Source organism: Vipera ursinii (assembly GCF_947247035.1).
Source record: "Vipera ursinii genome assembly, chromosome: 1".
In the NCBI taxonomy this organism is placed as follows: Eukaryota; Metazoa; Chordata; class Lepidosauria; order Squamata; family Viperidae; genus Vipera; species Vipera ursinii.
The window spans coordinates 30,884,440-30,905,499 of NC_139512.1; the positions used below are offsets into that span (position 1 = coordinate 30,884,440).

The 21,060-nt window shown below is 38.9% G+C and overlaps 1 protein-coding gene across 1 annotated transcript in view; it reads right to left on the bottom strand.

The window, feature by feature from the left end:
- The window catches only part of AKT1 (AKT serine/threonine kinase 1), a 113,601-nt gene that overhangs the window by 40,382 nt on the left and 52,159 nt on the right, over window positions 1-21,060 (bottom strand). Inside the window, exon 3 of the mRNA XM_083379127.1 lies at window positions 6,650-6,778. Within this exon, the coding sequence (XP_083235253.1) occupies window positions 6,650-6,778 (129 nt within the window). The remainder of the gene's footprint in view (window positions 1-6,649; window positions 6,779-21,060) is intronic.

Here is a 21,060-nt window from a genome sequence, read left to right on the forward strand (position 1 = left end):
GATGAGTGTCAGCTTGATGGCTTTCTCTGAGATAGAAGAAGGCCAGAGAATATCTATTGGTTGCTTTCAAGGGTCATATTTGTGCAGTTTACATATGTGCAAAGAACAGCCTTAAGCCGAAGGTCAAGAGGAAAGCCTCAACAAACCCTATCCCAAATCCAAAGAAAATAAACCAGGGCAACCAGGAAGAATGAAGTAACAGAACACAGTACTAATTGCTGAATACTCAGCAGTGATCAAGGCATTTCAAAACATTGCCAATGTGGCAGAAGAACTGAAGCAGGGGAATATCTTGCAGAAAAGAATGTGCATTAGAAGACAGTTCTGTCATAATGCTCAGCTTTGGGACTTTCCTAGAAGAGTCAGTGCTGTATAGGTTAAAGTGGCAGAAATGTGATGCACGGAAGCTATAAAGAGTAATTGTGTTTTCTATTACTAAGCAAATGCTAAGCCAGACATATATGGAAACCTAAATAGAAACAAATGAATAAAGAATGTATAAGCAATCTGGTACTCCCAAAAAGATTTGGACTACATATCCTATAACCCTGAATTGGCCTGGCCAATGAGAAGAGACTAGAGGAGTTACAGACCAATACAATTCAAGGGAATTAGATTAATTACTAACACAGGGCGGAAAGATGGCATGAAACCTTCACATTTGCACTTTTGATGGTTGCTACAGTATGTGTCTGTGTATCACTCTCATCCAAATGAAATCCAAATCCAAAGGCTATAGGGATAGCATTTTTCTCATTGCCACACAACGAACACATCTAATTGTATCTACGATATATTCTCAGAAGGCTCAGTCTCCTCAGCAAGAAGGAAAAGGGCGGCAAAAAGAAGACATGGACGTGGACTTGTACGAATCCAATTCTTTAATACCACAGTGGTAAACATCTGAACTTATTACCAAATTCTAGTTGTTTTTGTTGCCTGCCTTGACCTATGGATTTATGTTTCCCAGAAGCAAGGATAAGCCTTAATATACCAACCAAGAGCCATGAGCAGATGAATGCTTATCTGGTATGGGCCAAAATTATTTTGTCCTCCCCCGGCAATTGTTGACCCCAATCTGACCCATTTGCAGGGGTATTTTTTTAGTAGTCTAACAAGAGAAGACTAAGAGGAAATGTTGTGAGAGTTAAAATTATTTTGACCTCAAATGTGACTAACTATACTATTATTGCTGTATGCCATAAGCAGTGGAATACGACCAATTAAAATCGACATGTTTCCTCTAAATCAGCACTCTCCCATTGATATTTGTTAAGCTTGCTGATCTAGCAATCTTTAAAAGTACACAGCAAGATGAATAATAAGAGATTTGTCAGTTAATAACCACTATAATTCAAGAATGTCACAGAGAAATGTTTTGTTTAGTGAACAATATGCTGTCTAATTACCCTGCTCAATCATTACAGAACACGTCAAGAAGCAAAATTTATCTGAAAAAAAAATCCTGTAGAATATTTTAAAGAAAAATAATCATACCATATTTCACCAAAATTGCTTCTTGCGTCCTCCTCCTCAACTCCATTAAGTTGCTTAGACTCAAGGTTATTAATTAAATTAATAACCTTGAGTCTAAATTAAAGGAACTGGCAGACATGATCTCAGAACCACTGAACTATATTTTTCAAAGATCCTGGAGCACTGGGGAACTACCAGAGGACTGGAAGAGAGCTGATGTAGTTCCCATCTTCAAAAAAGGGAAAAAAATAGATCCAGGAAACTACACACCTATCAGCCTGACCTCAATACCTGGGAAGATTCTGGAAAAGATAATCAAACAACAAATCACTGAACACCTTGATGCAAACAAAGTCATCACTAAAAGTCAACATAGGTTTGTCAAAAACAGATCATGCCAGACAAATCTTATTACATTCTTTGACCAAGTGACAAAATTAGTGGACCAGAGGAACGCTGTAGATATAATTTACTTGGACTTCAGTAAGGCATTTGATAAAGTAGATCACAACCTACTACTTGATAAGATAGAAAAATGTGGGTTAGATAGCATTACCACCAGATGGATTCGTAGCTGGCTGACAGGCCGTACTCAGCGTGTGATCCTCAATGGAACCGCATCTACATGGAAGGAAGTATGTAGTGAGGTGCCCCAGGGCTCTGTTCTGGGCCCAGTGCTCTTCAATAACTTCATTAATGATTTGGATGAGGGGATAGATGGGGAACTCATCAAATTTGCAGACGACACAAAGCTGGCAGGAATAGCCAATACTCCAGAAGATAGGCTTAAGATACAGAAGGATCTGGACAGACTCGAACACTGGGCACTATCTAACAAAATGAAATTCAATGGTGAAAAAAGTAAGGTTCTACATTTAGGCAGGAAAAATCAAATGCATAGGTATAGTATAGGTCAGACATGTCAAACACAAGGCCCGGGGGCCGGATCCGGCCCGCGAGTGGTTTCATGTGGCCTGCAAAGCCATCCTGGAAACAGTGAGGGAACGGCCCCCACTGCCTTGGCCCTGGCCCAGAGACCCTCCTTCTGCCAGAGACCCTCAGATCTGTCCCACTCCTGCCCAGGCCCCCATAGGCACCCTTGATGCAAATAATATAGAGCTGTCCACGCCCACCCAGTAGGCCATACGCACTCTAGCTACGCCCACCCAGTAGGCCACACCCACCCTGGCCATACCCACCCGGCCCCCTGAGGGCAACTGCAATGCTGATGCGGCCCTCAATGAAATTGAGTTTGACACCCCTGGTATAGGTGGTACCTTGCTCAATAGTAGTAACTGTGAGAGGGATCTCGGAGTCTTAGTAGACAATCACTTCAATATGAGCCAGCAGTGTGCTGCAGCTGCCAAAAAAGCCAACACAGTGCTAGGTTGCATTAACAGAGGGATAGAATCAAGATCAAGTGAAGTACTAATACCACTTTACAATGCTTTGGTAAGGCCACACCTGGAATACTGCATCCAGTTTTGGTCACCACGATGTAAAAAAGATGTCGAGACTCTAGAAAGGGTACAGAGAAGAGCAACCAAGATGATTAGGGGGCTGGAGGCTAAAACATATAGGGAACGGTTGCTGGAATTGGGTATGTGTAGTTTAATGAAGAGAAGGGTGAGGGGTGACATGATAGCAGTGTTCCAATATCTCAGGGGCTACCACAAAGAAGAGGGAGTCAAGCTATTCTCCAAAGCACCTGAAAGCAGGACAAGAAGCAACGGATGGAAACTAGTCAAGGAGAAAAGCAACCTAGGACTAAGGAGAAACTTCCTGACAGAACAATTAACCAGTGGAACAACCTGCCTCCAGAGGTGGTGAATGCTCCAACACTGGAGGTTTTTAAGAAGAGACTGGACAGCCATTTGCCTGAAATGGTATAGTGTTTCCTGCCTGAGCAGGGGGTTGGACTAGATGACCTCCAAGGTCCCTTCCAACTACTTCTTCTTCTTCTTCTTCTTCTTCTTCTTCTTCTTCTTATTATTATTATTATTATTATTATTATTATTATTATTATTATTATTATTAATTTATTATGATATCAATTTACTTCCTCACTTCTAACATATCAGACAAAGGAAAAAACAGAACAGACCGCAAATAGGAAAAACTATGATTTAAAGAACAAGGAGCTACATCTTCACTGATCTAAAAGCAGACAGAGTGATGGCCACACCCTCAGTGAGTGCAGATTAGGAAATATGCCAAATGCTCTTTTCATATTTGCAAAAAACAGGTCTACAGATGTATTAAACTGAAGAGAACCTCAGAAAAAGGAAGACCTACAGGAATAGCTTCCTATAATTTTTAAACTTTCTAAGGCTAGATACGAAATATGTTCTCTTGGGTAGGACCAAGGCTGCAGCTGGAAAACCAACACCTGATCAGCCATTGTTTAGTAGTTGAACCACTGTTAGGTATTCTGTGGTTCCATGATTTTATAGGAAAAGCAAATTCGGGCTCCTGTGTCTAGATATCTGATATCATCAAAACTCTACAGCAAAACAGAAAATACGAACAATATGATTTCTCTCCCGAATATGTAGCACTTACAATTGGAGACTTTTAATTTTATCAAGCTACTTAATAGAGTAAAAAGCAATGGAAAAGCAAAATTTAAAAAGGTTTGGGAAACTGTTTAAAAAACAAAACTAAAACATGTGATCCCTATTGCCCCCAAATCTTCTTCCTTGCAACTTTGTGGAGAAAAAATAATATCAATTCAAATGTGGGAAGACAATACATATGGTATCTACAAATGAGACAAATTTCTCCTTCTGGCATGCTATAATAAATCTTTCAGGCAATTCCCATGCCTTAAAAATCAACATCCCTGAATCTTAATACATTCCAAATATTTCAGTGCATGCCAATAAGATTGTATGTATCTTTAACTCACAATGACTGAACAATAACCCAAAGTCCTATGAGCAATCCTACTGATTTCAATTCAAAATGTGGAAACAAGATTTAAGTGTACGAAAAGAGCACTAACCTTCTGAGGAGTTAATGACATCACAAAGGATTTAGATGATGAGTTTTGAGAAGGGGAAGGAAATCTACTGGAAAATAATTATAGTCTAGTCTATGCATCATATGATTCTTTCCCCATGGAAAACAAAGGATGCAACAGAAACAATTAGTCAATCGTGATTGATCTACCGAAGTTAAGCTGGGTCTGACCTGGTTATGGGAGACCACCAAGAAATTTGAGCCTGTTAGGCTAGGAAATAAAACTAAAAATCCTGAAATAGGATAGCAACAAACTATTTCTCTGGTATTGCCAAAAATATATAAGACCATTAAGTCATTAGAAGTATAGTACTGGAAGCTGAATTCAAAGCACATTTACTTCTTCAGAAATACTTAACATTCCAAAAATTTGTCTTGATGGGAAAAAACAGCAATCCATTCCCAAATCCTGGACAGAATTAAAATGTGCAGAATTTTGATTGACTCATAGAAGAACAGCAATAAGAGAGGCAGACTTCAGGTAGTGCACAAAATTCAACCAGAGGCAGAAGATGATCAAGAAATACTTTGCCAAAAGACTATGTGAGTGGATTGATACTTAGGAAGAACTCTGACAAGCTCATGCAATAATTTGCCAGAAAATATACAATACAAGTGTGTTTTAGAAGGGGTGAACAGGTAGAGGCAAAGACGTTGTGGGAGCTTTGTGTTGTTATTATTGTTATTGTTGTTGTTATAATAAATAGAAATAGAAAGACTGTGGCAAAGGCAAGCAAGGGTAGTACCAATAGTAATAGGCGCCTTGGGTGCAATCCCAAAACAACTGGAGCACCACTTGAACACCATTGGCACTGACAAATTCACCATTAGTCAATTGCAAAAGGCGGCTTTACTAGGAACTGCTTCCATCCTGCGACGATATCTGTAATACCATCAAACATCCACATCTGCCTATCTCAGGTCCTTGGTAAGGACTCGATAGGTAGACAAAAATGCGAAATCCAGTCTGAACATCTGGCTGACTGTGCGATTAATAATAATAACAACAACAACAACAACAACAACAATAGAGTTGGAAGGGATCTTGGAGGTCTTCTAGTCCAACCCCCTGATCAGGCAGGAAAGCCTATACCATTTCAGACAAGTGGCTGTCCAGTCTCTTCTTAAAAACTTCCAATGTTGGAGCTTTAGAGCAGATAAGATGCAAGTAGATCCTGCAATGTGCTTCTGTTCAGGATTCCAGACAATATCATCATTTGAGTGGATACACTACTCCGTTTTGCTAGTTTTACCTTCCCATCTCCCAGGTAGAGTTCTTCCTGGGCCTAATAAACAGATTCCTCTATTAAGAACTACTCTGAGGGTTTCTCCCTTGTTTCTTCTCTCTCTCTCTCTCTCTCTCTCTCTCTCTCTCTCTTTTTGCGTATTTCTGCATTTTTTCATCCTGCACCTCCCAAACTTGTTAAACTTTCCTCTTAAGCAGGGTCATTTTTGTGAAAAAATCACTATAAAAAATAACGGTTAGTATACATGGTATAACTGAATCATCATCCAGCTACTAAATGTTACATGGAAAGAAAAAAGCTTCCCCCCCCACGCCTTTTATCTTTGAAGTGGGGGTATGTTTTTATTCACAAGAGAGAGGTAGAGCAGAGCTTGCATATCAATAAAAGTAAAGACTTCCCAAAATTGCATGTGGGTCCCTGGATGGAAAGTCTGGATTCCACACATATTTTAGTGAAACTTTTAACTCTCTGTGATACAGGAGTAATGGCAGCAGATCAACCCCCCCCCCACCCCTTATATTTTCTTTCCTTCTCTTTCTACTTCTCCCCTCCATTTTTTCTTTCTTTGGCTATTTCTGGTGGAAGGACGAAAGAAAGAAGAATAAGTATGTGCATGTACTTGTATGTTTTCTGTGAGAATTATATTTGTGCATGTACGCACATGCTTTTATAAATTGGTTAGTTTCTTTTAAAGAAGAATTAATTTTAATCAATGCTAATTATTTCAATTATTTGGGAGGGCGTTCCTTTCTTTTGGAATATGGTTTGGCCATGAACATATACAGGTATAAGTATGCCATACGTACATGTTAGTGGAAAAATGACTTAAGTAGCTAAATCATGTTTTAAAAAGGTACAATTAGTTAGGTACAGATCTTGAAGCCTGAACCTTGTGAAATACTTACGAGCCACTGAAAAATTGTTTAAGGGGGATTCTCGCTGGTCAACATCTTGAGGTCGCTCTTTATAACCAATAAACGTTCCATCATTCTTCAACAGAAAGTACCTTGGCCTCCATGTTTTAATGTACTCTCCTGAGATGGGGAAAAAGAAGAACCAGAATTAAGAATAATTCATAAGTTAGGGATATTTTCTTCATACCAATATTACTACTATATATAAAAACAATTACTACATGTCTTTTAATTCAGAAAACTGGCTTTAGGTTTTATTTTTCAAAAACTCACTTTTGCCCTTTATTTTGATCATTTAACTTTTATCATACAAATGGTACCACTTAATACATGATTTGATTGCACAAATCCTTTTTAATTCTTGCTTCTGCATCCCCGTTTGTTCAATCTTGTCTGATTCTCAGAGACTGCCTGGACAAATCCCTACTGTTTTCTTGGCAAGGTTTTTCAGAAATGGTTTGCCATTGCAGTATTCCAAGGGCTGAGAGAAAGTGACTGGGCCAAGGTGGGACTAGAAGTCTCCTGGTTCCTAGCCTGATTATTTAGTCAATCAGAGGTTCAGACTGGATTTGGCATTTCTATCCACCTATCAAGTCCTTCCCAAGGATTTGGGACAGGTAGATGTTGATGTTTGATGGTGTTAGAGGTATCATTGCTGGATGTAAGCTGTTCTGAATAAAGCTGCCTTTTGCAATTGGATGATGGTGAATTTGTCAATGCCAATGGTGTTTAAATAGTGGCCAATTGTTTTGGGATTGCACCCAATGCTGCTATTACTATTTGCTTTCTTTTGCCACAGTTGTTCTATTTCTATTTGCAGATCTTTGTATTTTGTTATCTTCTCCAATTCTTTCTCTTCTATTGTTATTATATTTCTTTGCCATCCATCTCGTGGTTTGAGATGACTCAAATATTTAAAAACAATTTTATCCATTCCTATTTCTAGACTCTTAATTATGTTTTGGCACGCTGGCTGAGGAATTCTGGGAGTTGAAGTCCACAAGTCATAAAAGGGCCAATTTTGAAGACACCTGCATTAGAGTGATCCCCAACCTTAGGGAAAGGAAAAGGAAGATCTTAGCATGAGGTACAAAATGGCTAGCAGCTGAACAGGAGTACCATGTACAGTATTACAGCTCTTTGCTACAAATCTCGCTCATATTCATGCAACTATATAGCTAGAGGTCTTCTGAAAATGAAAAATCAAATACACCAATACATGTGCTAGACCAGGGGTAGGCAACCTTGGCTCTTTTATTTAGATTTTTTTAGATTTTTTTAGATTTATATACCGCCCTTTCCCGAAGGACTCAGGGCGGTTTACAGGGTATTTTAAAATCATACCAATACAAAATACAAAGTTAAAAGACAAATAAAAGATTAAATTATCCCTGAAAATAAAACCCAGTTAAAATTCTCAGCCTGGGTCAGAGAGCTCAAAGAGCCAAGTCTTCAGGTCTCGGCGGAATGAACGTAGGTCAGGGGTAGTCCTGAGCTCCACGGGCAGCTGGTTCCAGAGGGCAGGCGCACCCACAGAAAAGGCCCTCCCCCTGGGTGTTATCTGCAGGCAATCTTTTACCGGTGGCACCCTGAGAAGACCCTCTCTCTGCGAGCGCACTGGACGAAGGGAGCTTGATGCTGGCAGCAGGTGTTCCCTCAAATATCCCGGACCCAAGCCACTTAGGGCTTTATAGGTCATTACCAGCACCTTGAATCTCACCCAGAGGGCAACCGGAAGCCAATGCAGCTCACGGAGTAGAGGTGTTACATGGGAGTATCGGGAAACTCCCATCACAACTCGTGTGGCCGCATTCTGCACCAGTTGAAGCCTCCGAGTGGTCCTCAAGGGCAGCCCCATGTAGAGAGCGTTGCAGTAGTCTAAACGGGAGGTCACGAGCGCATGAGTGACTGTGCGTAGGGCTATGCTGACTCAGGAATTCTGGGAGTTGAAATCCATGAGTCATAAAAGAGCCGAGGTTGCCTACCCCTGTGCTAGACAAACTGGAAAGGGAGGAAAGAGTAAGACAGGTGAATCTTGCCTTTCATCTACTACTGTTTCTCCCATCCAATAAGCAATACCTACAGCAATTATTCTGCTGGCAGAGGCATACATCTGGTAATGATTTGGCAAGTGGACTTCATGACTTTCAAAGAAAATGTTCAGAGCTTCTTTGACATGCCCAGATACCTCGGGGTTCCATCTGCTATTTAATGCACTATTTTTCCACTGTAGCAGAAGGGCTTTTGAAAAGCAATTTCATACTAGATAGGGCTTTAACAGTTTCACAATAGCATTAACTACTGAACTTGTAAAATGTTAACACAGCTTTTGTTTCACTTTTTAATCTGCTTGCAATTTAGGATTTGAATTCTATATTATTTTTTTGGAATGCATTTTAAAAATCCTATGTAACCTCAAAAAGAAAATAAAAGTCAAAACAGATGTCCTACATATTATTTTTCTGTTATTGTCATTTTTCATTCTGACAAGTGAAGGTTTTTTTTTTCACATTTACATTTTGCAGTGCAAGTATTTTAAAACAATGGGTTGTGTCATTAATTAGCCTGCTGTTTTTGCAAAGCACCAGCCTTATTTAAGCAAATAAACAGACAAACCTGAACTTTTGGGCAAAACTACTCATTAAGCTTCCCTTTTTTAAAAACATACTTAATGCTGATTGATGTTTTTTTTCTTTTTTAAAGAACAAGCAATTAATTGCATATCCTTATCTAGACTGATGTACTCGAGGAAAGATTTTTTGTGAAGAAGGAAGGTCATACTCTGGAAATGCTGAAGAACGCTATATATACCTTACTGTTATTTTCCTTTTTCAGAATAGAACTCAGGTATTAACTAACCAAACAGTAAATACAGAGACAGGTCATTGGAACACAGATACCTTGCATAATATAATTTCATGAAATCTCATCCTGCTTTGCAGTTCTAGCACTGAAAAACTTTACTTTCCTATAAAATAAAATTATATCTTCAGGCAATTGTGACTAGAGAGATTAAAGCAACCTTTATCAAGGAACAGATAGCAGACTTAACTAAAACATACAGCATTTGGATTCATATGGTTTCCTTTGCTACAACAGATCTTTTTTCTACTCTAACCACAAGGGCAAAAGGAAAAGATGAAAATTTCATTAATATGTACATGGCCGCGTAGCAGAGTGAGAGCCTGTTACTCGTCCCAGCTTCTGCCAACCTAGCAGTTCAAAAGCATGTAAAAATGCAAGTAGAAAAATAGGGACCACTACCGTGGGATGGCAACAGCGTTCCGTGCGCCTTTGGCGTCTAGTCATGCCGGCCACATGACCACGGAGACCTCCTCGGACAAGCGCTGGCTCTTCAGCTTTGAAACGGAGATGAGCACCGGCCCCTAGAGTCAGAAACGACTAGCACGCATGTGCGGGGGAACCTTTACCTTTACCTTTTTATTTATGTACATATATATTTATGTACATATATATGTATGTATATATGTATAAGAACAATGTGTGAACTTTCAGATAGTTAATTCTTACTCATTATTCTAATGTTGGTTGTTTTTTTCCTTTTTTATTATCGTGATACATTGTGTATGTGTGGGTGTATATGTATAATTTTGATACATTGTTATTTCAATAATACACACACACACACACACACACACACACACACACACACAAAGTATACTTAAATTCTCAACATTCAATTCTTTAGATAATCTAGAGCAGGCATGTCAAACCCATGACATCATGTGAAGTTGCGGGTGGGCACGGTTTTGGCATGACGCATCTGGCCTGTGACCCGGCAGTTTGACATGCCTGCTCTAGAGCAGCGGCTCTCAACCTTTTCTATACTCTACACCCCTAGAACGCTTCTGATATATTCTCGCACTCCTTACAGAAGTTCAAAACAACAGCAACAAATTATGCATATACACTATAATTTTGAAAACCCAAGTTTTCGCACTCCCTGGAATATCATCTCACACCCCTGGTTGGGAACCCTTGCCCTACAGCAGGGGTAGGCAACCTCGGCTCTTTTATGACTCATGGACTTCAACTCCCAGAATTCCTGAGTCAGCTGACTCAGGAATTCTGGGAGTTGAAGTCCATGAGTCATAAAAGAGCCGAGGTTGCCTACCCCTGCCCTAGAGTATTAGATATATCATTATGAATTGCAGTTTCATCTGCTAATTTACAATATAAGTGTCAAGATCTTTGACTATTACAGTGCCAAAACCTATCACAAGTGGAAGACATAGGAAATGATAAAAATTCCATTAATATTCAACATATTAGAAACATAAGAATATGAAGATGCAAAATCACAAAGGCAGCAAAACAATGAAATCAAACCAAAATTGTTTATTGGAACAATTATAAGAACATAATGTATTTGGTTTGCATTCCTCATGTGTAAAAAATGCCTCTCTAAAGTCACAGTTCTAGATTTGAAATAACTCAAGGCAGCTTTCGCTTAGTGATCCAAATAAAATTTTCCTACACATTCAACATAGTGTTTCTCTAGTAACCAATTTCTGCTGAAGCATCATTTCACATTTTATTCTTTATTTTCCTAGGAACTGCCCAAGAACTATTGTGCAGCACCTGGTACATTCATCAGTAGTAAATATTTCACACATGGAATGAAATCAACCAGCACAATTTTTATATTACTGAGTGTAATTATTTCTCAACAAGTCAAGCCCAGTGGAAAGCACCAGTTATACCCAGAGTGTTGACTTTTCTCCCAGACCTCTGAGCAAGTAGTTGTTATGGTTGTTAAAACAGGATCATTTGGGGGACAAGGAGGAGACACCTGGAAATAAAGGAAATCTTTAGGTACTTTCTGGAGACAAAGAAGACCTTTAGGTACTTTCTCAAGGTGAAAAAAAGTCTGTTCTTAACACGCTGTAAAGAAAATGGCAGCAAGCATAAAAAAATGCAGCATTGCATACAATTTTTTTAAAATCTAACTGTCTATTCAAAGGATCTAAAAAGCAGAGACATCACCCTGTCAACAAAAGTGCGTATAGTCAAGGCTATGGTCTTCCCAGTTGCAATGTATGGCTGTGAAAGTTGGACCATAAGAAAGGCTGAGCGCCAAAGAATTGAAGCCTTTGAACTATGGTGCTGGAGAAGACTCCTGCGAGTCCCTTGGACTGCAAGGCGATCAAACCGGTCAGTCCTAGAGGAGATCAACCCTGATTGCTCTTTAGAAGGCCAGATCCTGAAGCTAAAACTCAAATACTTTGGCCACCTAATGAGAAGGAAGGACTCACTGGAGAAGAGCCTCATGCTGGGAAAGGTTGAGGGCAAGAGAAGAAGGGGACGACAGAGAATGAGGTGGCTGGATGGAGTCACTGAAGCAGTAGGCGTGAGCTTAAATGGACTCCAGAAGATGGTAGAGGACAGGAAGGCCTGGAGGAACGCTGTCCATGGGGGTTGTGATGGGTCGGACACGACTTCACAACTAACAACAACAACAAATTCAAAGGATAGGGATGAGTTATTTATTCACAACCCAGGCAAAATATTCTACTTACCATCGCAAGACAAACAAACAAAATACATAAAAATAAAATCTGCCACTGATTGATTGGAATAGTTATTGCCCCAGTTAACATTTATTTATGAGCTTCAGAACCAGACTTCGATCACATTTATTTCTTGCTCTCCATCTCGCACTCCAGCTGTTCTAGCTTCTTCCAAGAAATGTCTCCCTTGAGAATTATGGACTGTGCCCTAGACACTCCTCTGCAGATGGACTCACTCCCTCTCCCCATCTCCCAGACCTCCTCTCCCTCTGTAGCACAGCCTGCCACCACTTCTTCCACCTGCTGTAAGGCCACTTCCTCCTCCTCCTCCTCCTCAATGCTGACCTTCCTCTCCCCACCTCTGCCCACCCCCAAAATACAGAGAACCAGCTGGCTTGAGTATCACATTAGTTTTCTGCGTAAGTTGCTCTTAGCTATAAATGCACATAGCAGTTTCGTCTGAATTTTACAAGACGTATCATAGGAAAGACCAAGAACAAAATTCCTTGCCCAGTGGTGAGATGCATGTTCATTCCTAGCTGTGTAATTTTAATTTGTTAAATAATTCTGCTAGAGGCAGAAAATCTTAGATTTGGCTCTAAAAATATCAGAAAAGCTGAAAAGTCCTCTACTGTATTTACTAGGGGAGCTTCTTTGTTTTAGTGGAATTAATCCAATTGCTAAACTAATATCCCATGCATTTATATATAATATATATATCCCATGCATTTATATTCAGCCAAATGAATATTCTCTCTTGGTTTAAAATAAAATTATGACTTTAATAGGTGAAAAAAGGATATATTGAAAGGAAACAAATAGATGACCACAAATGGTGATAAAAGCAAGGCTACATTTGGAATTTTTTTTCCCTTTAAGTTGTCTTCAAGTTGTTTTGACTCTGGGTCATTGCACATTCAAGTCCATGTGGAAGTGGCTTGTCACTGCCTCCTTCCTACAGCTTAGAGAAACTGACTTGGTTATCTGAATGTTCTATATCATGTGGATCAATTACATGACCTCATAACTAAATTACTTGTTTGGTCCAGTATTAATAACCAGAGCAATTCATTGTGGCATCTAAACTTTTAACAGTTCTAATTTCCTCTACATGGTAACACACAATACATTCCCTCTTCTTGGTGTACAGTTTGTACACCAAGTTCTCTCTACTGTACCAGATAGGTGTCACTGAAGTGAAACAAATGAAAGAACTGAATGAGAAGAAAGTGAAACTTAAAAATGAAGTTATGAATGAATTTACATTATGGAAAACCTTGTGAATTTTTTTAACTGTGTCTCTGCTTCCAGGCAATATTCACAAAATCCTTCTGCATTCATGACTACAGTAGAAGAAACTTAGAAAACCAAATGTCACTCTAGCTTATTTAAGAATCTACTGACAACCAAGGAAGTCCATTAAAGTATGGCAAAGTTTTGAATGTTGGCTCTCTTGTATATTGAAAAGAGGGGAAATTATTCACAGAGAAAGGGAAAATGCAAAGCCTTTTCTTTCTTTCTTTCTTTTTTTATTAAAGAGTTTTACAAAAACAAAGTTTTACAATATATCCCCAAATCCCCCCCACCCCAAACCCGCCCACTTCCCCCCCCCCACTTCCCAGAGCTAAATACAGGATTATAGTTACAATAATCATATTCTAAATAAAAATTATGCACAATATACAATTAACCAAATTCATAATGTGCTTTAACTCCCCTTTAACATAACTACAAACAAAGTACCAATAACAATATCCCACTAAGATCTACTCATAAGCTAAATGGAACTTTTTAGTCCCATATTTGTTCTGAATATAATTTATCCATCTCCTCCAAACTGAAATATATCTTTCCTGTGAATGATCTTTCAAGTAAGCAGAAATCTTAGACATTTCTGCAAGAGTCGAAACTTTAAACACCCATTCTTCTATAGTAGGCAAACTATCCTTCTTCCAATATTGTCCCACCAGTAACCGTGCTGCTGTTATCATATTCAACATCAAATTAGTTTCTTTAACATCACAATCTACAACAATACCTAATAAAAAAGATTGCGGAGAAAACTTTATCTTTCTCTTAAAAATCTTTTGAATGTTCCACCAAATTTTGATCCATAAAGCTTTTATATTTCTACAAGTCCACCACATGTGAAAATAGGTAGCTTCTAAACTACCACATCTCCAACATCTAGACTGCAAATTAGGATACATGCTGGACAACTTCTTGGGATCCAGATGCCATCTATAAAACATTTTATAAAAATTTTCTCTTAAGTTTTGAGCCTGAGTAAATTTAACATCTCTGACCCAAATTATCTCTCAGGTGTCCAACGAAATTGGTTCCTGAATATTCTGTGCCCACTTTATCATACAAAGCCTTTTCAATTGCTCTGTCCAACTTACGATGTTGTCAGCTTTGACAGTGTATAAATACTTGGTGGGGGGAGGTGTAATTATCCTTGAGCAAAGATAAAATACATATATACCCTTAAGTTCCTCTTCTAGTCATAAATACTCTCAGAGGAAAAGAGAAGTGGAACACCCACCCAATAGCCATCTGTATTCAGAAGAAAACACACTTTTAATTTTAAGTCTTAAAATAACCAGATTTGTACTATGTACCAACCTGAGAATAAAGAAAGACAAAAGGTCAATGCCTAATTATGGTCACACAAAATATCTGCTTCTGTTTCTTATAGATTATACTACAAACAATATTATTTGCAATGGTGTTCCACAGCAGAAGGCTAAAATTTAGCATATATCCTGCATATTCTTGCTTTTTAATTTTAATTGTTTTATACTTGTTTTTAACTGTTTAAATTTATATAAAGCTTTTAAGTTTTTATGTCTATTTAAACACTGTCCAGAATCACTCAATAAGGGAGATAGGCAGTTTCTAAATTTGGTAGGTAGGTAGGTAGGTAGGTAGATAGATAGACAGACAGACAGACAGACAGACAGACAGACAGACAGAATAACGATATGCAAACTGCAATATGCAGCATAGACCAAGTCAACCCATACATACCAGGACAAAAATGTGTGAGTTCTTGGCACACCTGAACTTTCTCCAGCTTTTTGGAAGGAATAGGTATACATTAACAATCAGAAGCAAAAGTGTACAGAAATGTTGGTTCGTTTTATATTTCAAGGTGAAATTTCATCCTCAGAATATATCCCACCATGGCACAATTTCCCATTGCAATTCTAACCCACAGATCTATAAAAATTGCCTTAAAAGAATGTTTTTCTAGCGTCAATGGTGTATGGCTTTCTCTTACAACCCCAAGTTTCTTTCCTTTTTTGGATAGAGAGCAAAAGCTATTGTTCTTTGGTTGCAATTTTCTTTGTATTACAAACAAATCACTTTTCTCTAGTTCAGACATGTCAAACACAAGGCCCGGGGGGCGCATCCGGCCCGCAAAGTGGTTTCATGTGGCCCGCGAAGCCATCCTGGAAACAGTGAGGGAACGGCCCCCACTGCCTTGGCCCTGGCCCAGAGACCCTCCTTCTGCCAGAGACCCTCAGATCTGTCCCACTCCTGCCCAGGCCCCCATAGGCACCCTTGATGCAAACGATGTAGAGCTGGCCATGCCCACCCAGTAAGCCATACGCACTCTAGCCGTGCCCACCCAGTAGGCCACGCCCATCCTGGCCATACCCACCCAGCCCCCTGAGGGCAACCGCAATGCTGATGCGGTCCTCAATGAAATTGAGTTTGACACCCCTGCTCTAGTTTAAAAATTACTACAGTATAAGTTTAATACTTTAGATAGGCAGAGTTAATAAATTCTACCTGAAAATATACTAATTTTGGTCACATCTGCAATACAGGGTAATTGATTTCTGCTTGATGCAATTACTACTGTGTAAATGACATTCATAGTTTTGCTTACATCTATTAACAATTCTTTTAAAAGTTGGTTATAGCTTACTAAATAAGAACCATGGCTCAAGCAATTACCCTTTTTCATTTAAAAAAGTAGTGCTTATACAGACATATTGAACAATTATGTTTTCACAATTCAATTGTGGTTTAACAGTTGAATTCAACTGCTACCAAAAAAGCTGCAAGAAATCTTCTAAAGCCTACCTAAGAAGCATAGAAATAATAAGAGGAGTTCTCAGGTAGCCTATTTAGTCTACCATATTATTTTGACAATCCTCTGGAACCTGATGTCCAGGTTAGTTGAATTTTATTTCCACTAATTCTAAGTCAACACTGCCACAATGACAGGAGGTTATGGGGACTAAAGTCGGAAGTACTTTGGGTTAGGGAAGGCTGATGTAATAACATAAGGCTGTTTCAGCAAGCTTAATTATATAATGAGTGGTCTGCTGTCTACCTTCAATGCAGCATGTTCTTACTGCCGAAGGAAGGAAAAACAAGGCAAAGCCAAACCAAAGAAAAAGCTATTAATTTTAAAACCAGCAGTTGAGTTATATGAGTAATTCTTCCCCAGACACACATACCACATCTTTGAATTTGAGCCACTATATTGTAAGGGCTATAGGATGAATATGTTGGCCAGTTTCTTTCCCCCTTTTGTCTTTATACATTCAAAAAGTAATTTCACCACACAAAAATATCAGGACAAAAAGGACATTTTGCTGCTTTACATGAAACGTCAATATAGTGAGTGAGGCTAATTTTTTTTTCACATCCCGGAAAATGATTCAAAAGTTGAGTTTACATTACAGGAATGATCATGGCTGAATGGTTCAGCACATACTTTGCATTCAGAAGATCTTAGATTCCTCCCCAAGTTCTCTTTAAAATGCATTAGTTGGGTGATGGTCTCTGCTTAACACTCTGATGTGCTGCCTCAACAGAGAAAATGTAACTTAACAAGATAAGCAAGTCACATCTAGAAAATGGCAGATTTTCATGCTTCAAGAACATTTCACATCAACAGTTAATCAATGTTTTCTCAAAGCATCCATACATATAGTGAAAAGCTTTGATGAATATCAGACAGGTACGCATAGATATATATATATAGTACTGTATCCATCAATCACATTTTATATCTTTACTCCACCAACCAAACAAAAGTGCCACATTAAGCAGGGAGATATTCTAAATCTGGATGCTATTATCCTCGATTGTTAGATTCTCACATTAGCAATAACGAGGAAATAAAATGTATTATTTGAAAGGCAGGGCACTGCCTGATGTTTAACTTGTATTGCCTTCACTGATTCAGCTCTCTGGGTTTTAGATGAATAGCATTAATTCTAATACAGAGCCCCAGTCTATTTTTGTAATAGCCCTGATATAATTGCCTACTTTATTCACTTAGACATAAAATGAATATTCCATGACTAGGAAAATGCATTAAAATCTAAGTGCAAATGCATTTTCTGAATACAATCCAATAGCGTTAAGTCAGACGTCCCCAACCTCCGGTCCATGGACCAGTACCGGACTGCGGCATGCCAGCAACCAGTCCGCACAAACAAGCAAAGCCCCATCCGTGGGATGCAGGCAGCACACAAAACCATGCACTCTCCAGTCCACAGAAAAACCTTTCTTCACAGAAACAGTCCCTGGTGGAGCAGTGGGCTAATGCCTCCTTAAGTAACACCAGCTGCCTGCAATTAGTGCAGGTTCGAGTCCCACCAGGCTCAAGGTTGACTCAGCCTTCCATCCTTCCGAGGTAGGTAAAATGAGGACCCAGATTGTTGGGGGCAATTAAGCTGACTTTGTAATAATGCCGCTGGGGTGTGTGTGAAAGCCCTAATAAGCAGGCATATACATAGAATGAAGGCTACTGCTAAGCTTGTAAGCCGCCCTGAGTCTTCGGAGAAGGGCGGGATATAAATGGAATTTAAAAAAAAAGGTTGGGGACCTCTATGTTAAGTAATTTAAAATCTGTTGAATTCCAATGGATTTAAAGACAAAGTTAGTTCTGCTATAGAAATCAATGAAACCTTATTATAAATACAGGTAGACCTTGCTTCCCAACTCCCTCATGCAACCATTCAAAGTTGTGGCAATGCTGAAAACTAACTTTGCAACCAAGGCACTTACTGTATATATGACATTTAAAGTGTCCCTCAGTCATGTGATTGCCATTATACAATCAGTATACATTGTCCTGTGCCTAAACCATTGTTTTTCTTAATTTTCCCATCACAAAATGAAGAGACTAGAAAGGAAGGAGTTACTTAACATTGGATAATTTGTGCCTATGTGCTTATATCTACCGGTCCCAGCTATCAAAATATGTAAGATAGATGTTATTCCATAGGATTTGAGATTACTTAGACCCAATCAACAGAAATGATCTTTGAATAATTTAAAATTGCAAAGGCATGTGTACATGCTCTAAGAGTCTAAGCATACAGTACAGGCACATGGAAATGTATATAGTACCTACGACATATGGGAAAACATACAAAGCTATGTTTCTCTTAAATGTATACAATTATGTACATTTATATATTAAATTCTGGTAACCAGAGTAAGCCTGAGGCAATGTGCAGGAGGAAGGCTTTGAGGAAAAATATGAAGGACGATTTATTTATTTATTTATATTTATATGCCACCCATCTCACAGAAACATGACTGTGGGTGGCATATAATAAAATTACAAAAAATAGTCGTTACAAAAACACTCTACAACTACAACATTAGTGCTATTATTATGAAAAACAAAAGGATTAGGGAAAGCAAAAAGGCTTGTAGCCAGTCATTAAATCTCCAAATAGTAAAAAAAAAATCAGTTCTATTGGTTGATGAAATAGTTCTGATTATTTTACATCTAATTAAAAAAGTCATATTATAAATAAACTACCAGATAAGGTGAACAGTTTACTAAGTATAATTTTATTGAATGATTCAGAGTTCTGTAACACCTTTGCGTAAGTTCTCAAACAAAAGGTTAACTAAACAAAGATACTTGGATTAATAATTTAAGATTATAAAATGCTTTCTTTGAAATCTCTTCCTCTTCCAAACTGCCTGCTTTTAAGAAGACAATTTAAACTCTTCCATCGGTTGCCCCAAAGCAGCTTGCAGATAATGAGCACAACTGTACAATGGCTTTTCATGTAAAGACTTCATGTCCATTGTTGTATCAAACCCATATGAACAGCACATTAAAATTTCACATTTGTACCATCTTACAATGCCAACCCCAAAAAGCTCCCCTAGTAAAATGATCTTTTTAAAAAAAAATCAACAAAAATAGAGTATATGCTTTTAAATATTTCAGAACAGGAAACCCTTTTGTTTCATGAAAAGTTAATTCTGCAGAGAGCTGCATTATGATCTCTCTCACCCAACTTTCCACCAGTGTATTCACCAAATTGGGAGCTGTCTACAACTGATGGAGTGCTGAACATCAGAAACAGCTGCCACTCCCTGGGAAGTAAAGTAGAGAATAATGAAGAGCAAAGCACCAGCAGAACAAAAGAAAATCCATCTTTATTTACCAACTGCTGCAAGCTTCTTGACGCATCAAGCTTATTTGAACATCAGTCTCCAATTTATAGCAGACTGCAATTAAGAAATAGCAACTTAACAACCATATTATCACTATCTTAGAGGACTTTTTTTAAAAAAAAAAATCAGCAGCAGTTTAAAGCACCAATAGTCTGCACAGCATTGTAAAGTCTAAATGTTGCAACCCTCCCATAGAAGTCTGCAAAGTGTTTCAAGGTTGGAAAAAGGACACATCAGAGTTACAACTATTCAGGTGCAAAATGTTTTGCATACCTCTGCACAGTAATTCTACGCAGGCATGTTGGTTTGGCATACTCACCCATCAAGAATAGCTAGAATTTTCTGTTAAGGTTCTCTAAGTTCAAATCTCAACAATATCTTGAAATATACTTAGCTGCTTTAGGCAAGACTGATCCCATCCCCTGTCCTAATAAATACATGCATAATATTAGACTTTTTACATGGTTGCATTTAGTATTGTATGAACCAGAGGATTCAGAAAAAAGGTGCTATATAAATGCTAAGTGGCAGCCAGTATAAATGTGAAAATTGCTATTTGCTCTCTGGTATGTGTTCCTGTCTGAGATATCGCAGTTACAAACTGTTTGTATTGCATTTGTGCATAGCAGGGGTCCCCAACCCCTGGGCCACAACCAAGTGCCAGGCCGCAGCCTGTTTGGAACCAGGCCACAGAAGTGGTGGGCAAGTGCAGGTGGGCGCAGCTGCATTTGTGAAAGCGGCATGCGCACACACATTTATTTATTTTATTTATTTTATTGCATTTATATACCGCCCTTTCCCTGAGGACTCAGGGCGGTTTACAGGGAGTTAAAAATCAAACATACAAAAGTTAAAAACCAAGTTAAAAAATATTAAATCAACCCTGTACTATTAAAAACCCCAATTAAAATAATTTTCTCCTCAGCCTGGGCCCGAGAGCTCGAAGGGCCAGGTCTTCAGGCCCCGGCGGAATGATCGGAGGTCGGGGGCAGTCCTCAGCTCCACCGGCAGCTGGTTCCAGAGGGCAGGCGCTCCCACTGAGAAGGCCCTATCCCTGGGTGTCACCCACCGGCAATCTCTTACCGGCGGAACCCTGAGCAGACCCTCCCTGTGGGAGCGCACTGGGCGAAGGGCATTTGATGCCGGCAGCAGGTGTTCTCTCAAATACCCCGGACCCAGGCCATGTAGGGCTTTATAGGTAATAACCACCACACATGAAAACATCCCCTCTCTTCCGCACACATCCTGCTGCTGCTGCCCCTTCTGCCAGTCTGGAAAGGTTGGATACCTCTGATATATAGGATTCAAATGATTGAATCCAGAAATCCATGGAATCTTCAAATACTAATTCCAGTACAAGTTGGAGATAAGTTTCTTATTATTTCAATTTAAGTTTATTTTGCATATAGATTGTGGGAA